Source organism: Danio aesculapii, chromosome 5, assembly GCF_903798145.1.
Source record: "Danio aesculapii chromosome 5, fDanAes4.1, whole genome shotgun sequence".
Lineage (NCBI taxonomy): Eukaryota > Metazoa > Chordata > Actinopteri > Cypriniformes > Danionidae > Danio > Danio aesculapii.
In genome coordinates this window covers 61362873-61371499 of record NC_079439.1, presented here as the reverse complement: position 1 = coordinate 61371499, position 8627 = coordinate 61362873, and the positions used below count along the sequence as shown (strand labels likewise).

General features: G+C 36.6%; 1 protein-coding gene across 2 annotated transcripts; it reads right to left on the bottom strand.

Moving 5' to 3' along the window:
- Positions 1-750: 750 nt before the first annotated feature.
- Positions 751-7789, bottom strand: tbx2a (T-box transcription factor 2a). 2 transcript variants are annotated; one of them, XM_056458609.1, is made up of 7 exons: positions 6950-7789; positions 5979-6246; positions 5308-5454; positions 4698-4774; positions 4439-4617; positions 2446-3050; positions 751-2063 (listed from the first exon to the last, which is right to left on the bottom strand). In XM_056458609.1, the coding sequence occupies exons 1-7, from the start codon at positions 7306-7308 to the stop codon at positions 1626-1628; spliced, it is 2073 nt and encodes a 690-aa protein (XP_056314584.1). In that variant the 5' UTR covers positions 7309-7789; the 3' UTR covers positions 751-1625. The 2 variants fall into 2 exon arrangements, with proteins under 2 accessions (XP_056314584.1, XP_056314585.1); XM_056458610.1 differs by having other exon boundaries at positions 4439-4605.
- Between the last annotated feature and the right edge of the window lie 838 nt (positions 7790-8627).

Here is an 8627-nt window from a genome sequence, read left to right as displayed (position 1 = left end):
TACAAGATTAATTGCACGGACGACGAATATTCAAGTTAGTCCTGAATAAAAAAAAACAACACCTTGTGACATTTTCTCTAAGTTGGTAAACGAGTTATCCCGAATTCAGGGATAGAAATGTTTTCAAGAGATTTCTAACCTCTGCCTAGTTTATACTGTACCATATATAGTACTATCTTTCTGTAATGTAATTCTTTAGCATCCATGGTTTCTTTAGACAAAAGGTTATGTAATGTGGAAGTTATTTTGATTAATCAAAAGGCTCTCCGGTACTTTTAAGGACACTTTGCAGTAATGTTCTTTGTGAAACTCAGTTTTTCCCTATTACTCCGAAAACCCTGATTTGGATTTTGTAATTGTACCTTTAAAAACATTTGATTTTGGTATAAATGATTTGTCACAACTACGGTATTTTGTCAGTAAACTACATCCCTGATCAACAGATGGCGCAGCTGCATCAGATTTAGCTTCTGATAACTGCAAAACGTCGACCTATGCGTTTAACTAGCCTGTATGCGGTATTTTGTTTAATCGAGTAGAATAAAATGTTTGATACAATTTCGCACTAATATTCGAATCCCAGTATCACGCAAGTAAAAAAAAACTTGCGAGATACATGCATCAGTAGCACTAAGACTGATCATTGACGACTTGGCCTGCTGAACATTGCGGCAGTCCCATTTGCACTGCCTCGTTTTTGCAACAAAATATACATGCCCAAATTCACATAAAAGAACTGATACAACGAACTAAAACACTTTTGTTTTATTTAAACTGAGAGAATGCAACAAAAACGCTCATTTACCCGAAAATCCAGCACCGAGATGTTTAAACATAGGTCTCATAAGACTGCACATGACCTTCTCAATGCGAGATTATAAAGAAACCTGAGTTTTCCTTGTCTATGGACCCACACTGAATTTAAACATCTTTTGTTGAATTTAGCTATAAATGTAATAGCTTTCAATTGTCACCAGAGATTTAGATTTACAGTGGCTTTTCCTTACAGCCTATCTTTCAGGATATCACAAACATAACACATTCGTTTTCCTGCTATCAAGCGCTAGATAATGTTCATATTTTTAAATGGTAAAATATATATAAATGTAACAAATCGAGACCTAATAGTATTTACACACCAATGTACAGTTTAGAATAAATTAAAATTCTTCTTATTCAGTCCATTAACCTTATTTACATACGTGTTTTAGCCTACTTTTATTAGCTATTATAAATAATTAGAAAAACAGGTCCCAGACACAAGCAATTCAAACGTAGATCATTCTCTGTTGTTTTCGCATTGCTGCGTTTACAGTCCTTTTTAAAATACACAGAAAAGCGTGGTTCTAAAATGTTTTGAATATGGATGATGACTAAATTCAAAGAGTCCAGAAGTTTTGCGCTTTTTTGTCAGAACATGGCTTTGCCAAATCAAAGACGCTCCTTCTTTATAATCAGCATTGTATATCCAAAAATGGTGCGTAACGTTCTAATCGAAATCCAGGAATGGGCCCATAGATGTTCCAATGTCTGAGCCATAACTTCAAACGCCAAACTGTATCTTTTTCGATGAATTATAGTTGTGAAATTAGAAAGAAATAGTCGGAGGTGGTGATATCATGGAGTCACTTTGGTGAATCGCTACGAGGTGATGCGTCTCTGTGTTTCTCCAGTCCGCTGACTAATCTTTGTATATTCTGCAGTTCATTAATGGAATCCTTCCCTGAAGATTTCGGAGATCCCGTATTCTGGCCGTTTCCCGTTTTATGGCTGTGGTGCTCAGACATGGGACTGCTCTCTCTGCTGCCTGATTTTGATGACTCGGATTCCGCACTCAAAGTGCTTGGTATGCCGGTGGTGAGCAGACCGGAGCTCTGGGAAAAAGACACTGGGATCTGATAAGGGTTGAATCGCAACCTTGGCCGCGTGTTGCTGAGAAAGGGGTTCCGGCTGAGGGAGGACGCGGCGCTGCCTGCGGGGAGAGCAGAGGCCGCTGCAGCTGCAGCCGCCATGTACGTGTATGGGTAGGGTAGCAATCCTCCGAACGGTGGCATGGAGATACCCTAAATTTAAAAAAAAGAAAAGAAGATGACATATTTAACTAATTGTCATACGAAAACGTATAAATGAATATTAAGAAAATGCAGCCAATACTATTTTTTGCACTAAAGCTAATATATTAATTTACTGAGTAATAAAATAATGTACACAATTGTTAACATTCATAAACAAATTCAACCCCACTAAATTCAAATTCAGCTTAACAGAATTGATGAAACTTTTTTCAGATGTAATATTGAAAGAAAACTGCTTTACAAGAGATAAAAGCCTGGGGCTCAAAAATATAGTTTTTTTCTAGATATGCTAGAGTTTAGAACATATATATTAAAAAAAAGATTTCATTGTTATCTATAGTGACAATGCATATCATAAAAATTATTATACCTGAGATGCAAGCATATGTTGTGATAGGTGGAATGGGAAAGGGTTGGGTGAGCTTGTACTCTGAGAGGAGAGGCTGCCATTCTCTAGTCCACTTGCTCCAGACATTGAGGCTAACAAGTGTCCCATGCCCATGGTTGAGAAAGCACTGGGAGTCATAGCAAATTGCCCGGGGTGAAATAAGAGTGATTGTCCTGAACTCAGTGGATTAAAGAAATGTTGATTGTGTAAACCAGAGAGGGCTAGACTTTGCAAATGACTTGCGCTGAAATGTGATGGGTTCTCTGTTTGAACCATAAGAGGAGAAAAGCTATCTTTGACTGTGCTCATGCTCACAGAGTCTGCTTCCTTTTTGGAGGATTCTTGATCTTTCAAGTTTCTAGCATCCAGTTTGTCCTTGTCCAAATGTCTGATGCTAAAGGCAGAGTCATTCTCTTTCCTTGAATCTGAGTAGTCCCCTTTCTTTTCTAGGTTCAATCTGTCCTTGACTCTGTCCTCGCAACGTGGGCTGAATGGTGATTGTGGCCTCTGTTCTGGACTACTGACTCTGATCATCCCGTCATCATGCTGGTCAAGTTCATTGTCACTTTCATTGCAGTTTTTGTCTTCTGAAAAAACAAATGTTAAGCACATCAGATTTAGAAAAACAAGAGGAATTTCATCCTTTGATTAGTTATTTCCACTCCTTAAATAACACACCAACTTGCATCTGTTTAATTACTCCCATTGATTATACAAGGATGGATGAAATGTGCTTTCCATGCCAATTACTTCCTTCCTCTTCCATGGCACAATGAGTGTGATTTCATGAAATGTTTGACATTTGGGTAGTCTGAAGGAAACATTTTAATGACCTCTTAATTGCTTGAGATGAAATTCAGAAGAAAAATTAGCTGACCCAACGCATGAGACATTCTCTCCATGACACCTTTTTGTATATCATGAATTTAAGATGTGGCTTGGAGACTGATAGCTCAGCGACTGATTCTACTATCAAACGAATTCAGGAGGTATTGTCTTCATTAGATAATTTTCACAAATATCAATTTGTTTCTAAATATGTATTTAATTACATTTTGTGATTTACCAATGCATTCTACTATTCAAACTGATTCTCAGCAATCTTTCTGATATAATATCATCATTCAGTACAAAGAAAAATGTTAGAATTTATATAAAGCATATACAAAAATAATCTCAGTTAAATTACAGGTATACAATTCATATTGTGCACCAAAACACATTGTGCTAAATTCCAATAATTAAGGGTTATAATTAGGCATAAACATGCTAAAACAAACTAAGGCTAAAGCTAAAATATTTTATTAATAAAGATTAAATGCATTGCAAATACTATTTAAATAATTCACATTTCACAGTATTTTTTTACTCCTATAAAATTGTTTAGCTTTTAGGACAGGTGATTTTAAAAATAACAGACTAGTTAAATGCAGGCAATTACAACAATAATTTAATTGGCTGCCAGGTTAAGTTGACGGACTAGTTAATTTTTATGAAGGAAATTTATATTACTTTAATTCGATCTCTTTTTACAAAAAAAAAAAAAAAAAGTTTCATGTAGTTAACTTTATGGTGTATGATGGAAATGTAAATATTGCACTGAATGCGATAAACCAGACACTGGAAAACACGAGGCAGACAGTTCAAGAAGACTGTAACTAAATAACAACTGGCTGTAAACAATCAATCCGTAAACATATCAATGACTTCGTAGACATATCATTCAATTCATTCTCTATCATTAGCTTTAACTTAAAGGACATCAACTTTGAAAAAATTATTTGGTTCGGGTCTTATTTAAAATAAATAAATAGAATAAATAGTAATAATTATTTAAAAATACCAAACAAAAGTATTCTGCATTATAAGACTTTAATCGAATTGTTAAAAAAAACTTCGAACGCGTTGTTTGAGTTAAAAAATGGCCTAAATATAATAAACTTTAGTGACTAAATTAGGAAATTTTTTTCTTTACCTCTAGATCTGTTACATTTCAGCGGACTTGTTGCTGGTCCAGTCGGTGAGTGAACTGAATCTCTCCCAGTAGTTTGTTCGCAAGATGAGTCGTCCGAATCTCCTCCATCTCGGTCTACTTTGCATTGATCATCATACATGCGCATTGAAGGCAGGGCTAACTGTTTTCTGAAATTTAAACTGAAATTGGTTTACTGTAATAACCAAATATTTGTGTTTTGTACATATTGAATAGTTTACAACAATCTTTAGCAAAATACCTTTTTTCTCTTCTTCCATTCCCAGTGTCTCTGAATCCTTTTGCAAATGGATTATTATCGATTTTCAGTTGTGTGATCTATAATAAAAAAGTGAAATTACATTTTATCCATTACATTTTATCACGTTTTCATTTAGGTGGAATATATATAATTAACATAAATATTTTTTCTGTGGCTCTTGGCTTAATTCGTTAAAATTAAAACCAATTATCGAATTAAATAATAAATAAAAACGTGGCCTAAAGCATGTCCTGATTTTTCAACAGCGGCTGGCTGAATTGTTTTGTGAAAATTGTTGCCAATTTATAATTAGGCTAAATAATCCAAATAGCCTTGGTTAGTTCGTTCATTCGAATTCAGTGTGACTTTACCATCACACTTGACTTTCTTTTTTCACATTTGATTGCTAATCTCAAGCTTCTCAAGTTGTAGCCTACACACAGGCAAGCATTATGTGCCCGTTATCAATAACCGGCCTGCAAACGTTAGTCAGTATATTATTGTTAATTTTCTGTTGTTAATAATATGACTACAAATAACTGAAAAACTTAGTTAAAAGCAGTCAAATAAAAACACATTTTGAAAACTACGTTTAAGTGCTCCAACTTACCTTATCATTCTGATATGCAGTGACAGCTATAAAATCGGTCTCGGGAAATACATATGTCCTGAAGGTGCTATAAGGAAGCTTCAGAATGTCGTTGGCTCTAACGATATGAAACCTGGGCTGGTATTTGTGCATTGAATTTAGAATTGTCTGAAAGATAAAAAAAATAAAAATAAACACGGTCAATAAATAAATCAGCAACACCAAAACACACTTAAAAAAGAAACAAAACACTACGTGTAATGATATAATGTAATGATTTGGGAAGTGATCGCTGAGACAGGCCTTTAGTGTATAATCTTTGTATTTTGTATTTTTGGGCCTTGTTGTAGGCTATAACTAAAATAGATTGCATTGCTATTTAAATATTTTACATGTTAGAATGTGTCGTATAGTATGGTGTATAAACATTACATTTAATGCAGCTTCTCATGCATGCTTTATTTAGTCGACACTTCCTAAAACACGCTAAAAATCCAAATGCACCTTAAAATGTCTAAAGACTGTACATAGCGTAATCTCTCAATCATCTTTGCTTCTTGATCCCAATTTTATTCACTGTAGTATCCCTTTTGTTGAACTAGCACTGAATTAAAACTACATTATAGGAAAATAGGAAGCGGTTTCTGATAACAATGAATATGGATTTACATACAAAGAAAAAAGTAACTTACAAATCCATGTTTATCCGAAATATTGTTGGTGAGCTTGAGTTTATGGAAAGCAACAGGCTTTGCCATCCATTGTTCACCCGTAGCCGGGCTATCTGGGTGAATGTACATTCGTTTGGGCATCTCCGGATCGGCCTTTCCTGCGACCATCCATCGAGAGTTGTGAAATTTGTACCGACAGTCATCTGCCGCAACAATATCCATCAAAAGTATATACTTGGCTTTTTTGTCCAGGCCGTTCACCCGCACCTTGAACGGAGGAAACATTCTCCTGTGGACGGAACAGATATGATCGTGTCTGGGGCCGAATTTATTTAACATTTTAAGAATACTTTAAACACTTTTTTGATTGGAAATAAATATAAATAACTAGTTCAACTACTTTCCCTCTTATAAACGGAAATAAATAGCCAATGTTTTGCTCGTTTGGCAAAGAGCAAAATATTGGCTATTTATTGTTTATACAGTATAAACATTTACCGGACAGATTCTTTAGTCAAAGGGATTTTTACACCTGTATAATTCATGTAGGCCTATTATTTACACATGCTTATGGATACAATATCGAACTAAATATATAAATTAACAACATGCAGCCTATTACAGCTAGTAGTTGCTGTTTATTTTTCCCTTAAACAAGTTCACATCGTTTACAGCAAGATTTAGGTTTCATTGTTCGGAAACATTAGTCATTAGTCATTTGTTTCTATATAAAAGCCTAACAGAACGAATGTGAATATTATTAGAATTAGATTACTGTCAGGAATATGCTACATGGAACCATTCTTATGCTACTCTCTTTAGTGGCTTCGATGCAATTTCATCACCCAAGATCCACCCATTTAAACCGAGCAATATTTCAGAAAGTAAATTATATTTTCCGATAAAATAGAGCAAACTTTTCCCAGAGTGAAATAATAACATCACCCAGTTATGCAACATTCAACTAGGTTAAATAATGTAAAAGGACTTACCTTCCTGATTTAGTGATGACCATTTCTGTTCCAATTTTGTGGAATTGATCCCAAAGCTCCTTAGCTTCTAATGTAACTTTAGGATCGTCCTCGACGTCCTCCTCTGGCTCGAGACCCTTGAAAGAGCGCAGATGAGCCGCCTGGTGGTGATGTCCAAGCGCCGCGTGTAAACCGGCTTCAGCCGCACCGGAGAGCGCATGATCCGCCAGCGGTTTACTGAGACCCGGTGGTAAAGTGAGCGCTGGAAAGAACGAAGGTTGAGCCGCCGCAAGGAAAGCTGACATGGGAAAGTCGGCCGGCCTGTGCGCGTGAAAAGGGTGATAAGCCATAGCGTTCGCTGTGAAAACTGGATCTCTCATCGGTGCATCCAAAAAGCCAGATGAAAGTATAATATTCTAAAAAAAATAATAATTGCGCCTGTAAAAACAACTCGTAAGTCCGACTGACTGTCGCGCTCTTGCCACTGAAAGACTGTTGATTTCACAGTAGTTGAAGAGGAATGGTAGGAAATGTCACTACCATTTGAGGATGTCCAGTTGCAGCACAGTGATAATATCCTTCAAAAGAGCAATATTGACACTTCGGTTTAGATTTATAGTTTTCCTTCTGCAATAGGCGTTAGAATTAAAGCAGCCCCAAAATCAAGGATGCGAAAGTCGTAAGCACTGTTGAAGAATTGGAGGTTCTTCCCTGACCACTGTGTAACTGTGTCTGTCTTACATGCCCCTTCTCACTGGATCCCCGCACTAATGAACCAGACCGTCTTGATTGCAGATTTTACGCATTCTGGACCAATTGTAGAGCTTCATAGGCGTGGTTTTGACAGCTCCAGCCAAGATCGTGGAAGGGGGGTTGACTGGAAGGTGTCGGAAGCATTTGCAGTAAGAAAACATGTCAACAGAATAAAATATTAACCAATGACAGAGTAAGGATCTGGAAACCCCACCCCCGCATAACCTAACAGAGGAACGGTCATCTGGCTGTAGGCAGCCGGGGTAAGAGAGTGCTTCTCCCGGCTTGTGTTTCATCAGTTAAAGGACCGTGTGCTTTCTGTAAGCTTCAATGCAGAACTTGTAGAAAATGCATTTTGAACTTTGAAGTTTGTTTGACTAACATACAAAAATGATTTACTGTCGATGTTTTAAACATTTTGGTAATAGCATAGCAACCCAGCCGGCACGGAAACCCCAATAATTCTATAGTAGACAACAAATGCAGTTATTTGTTTTAACGACGACCTTAAAGCGACCGAATGTAATACGTTACTGTACTATATTCGACTATTTTTTCATCCAAGCGATCTACAGTAGCCTACATAGCCTAGGTTGCGCGGTGTGGGACACTCGCGTAAAGGCAGAGCGCATTTAAAAACGAAAATAAAGAATTTGTCCTGTTGACGAATTTCCTACCAGAAGGAACAACGAGGTATTACACAGCCTATTTTCAATGTACGCCTGCAGCAAACTATCGATAAATCGAGCCGTGATTGAGACATTGTGTATTTTATTGTAGCTAAATGTAGATTTATATTTTCTTCATTTTACAGAGCTATTCACTGTTTGTTAAATCGACCGACAGGGTACAGCAGAGTAACAATCTCAGCTTTAAACCTCCACAAACAGTCGTGTACCTTTAAGAGGCTCGTCAACAGATCCTTGATTAAGTGGGACTCAGTTTG

Bases quoted from the DNA above. Each gene is read 5' to 3' on its own strand.
- tbx2a (XM_056458609.1), bottom strand. From the start codon at position 7,308: ATGAGAGATCCAGTTTTCACAGCGAACGCTATGGCTTATCACCCTTTT. The intron at 6,247-6,949 runs GTAAGTCCTTTT...TTCCGTCCACAG, and splicing joins GTCATCACTAAATCAGGAAG to GAGAATGTTTCCTCCGTTCA. The intron at 3,051-4,438 runs GTAAAGAAAAAA...TTGTTTTTTCAG, and splicing joins GAAATGTAACAGATCTAGAG to AAGACAAAAACTGCAATGAA.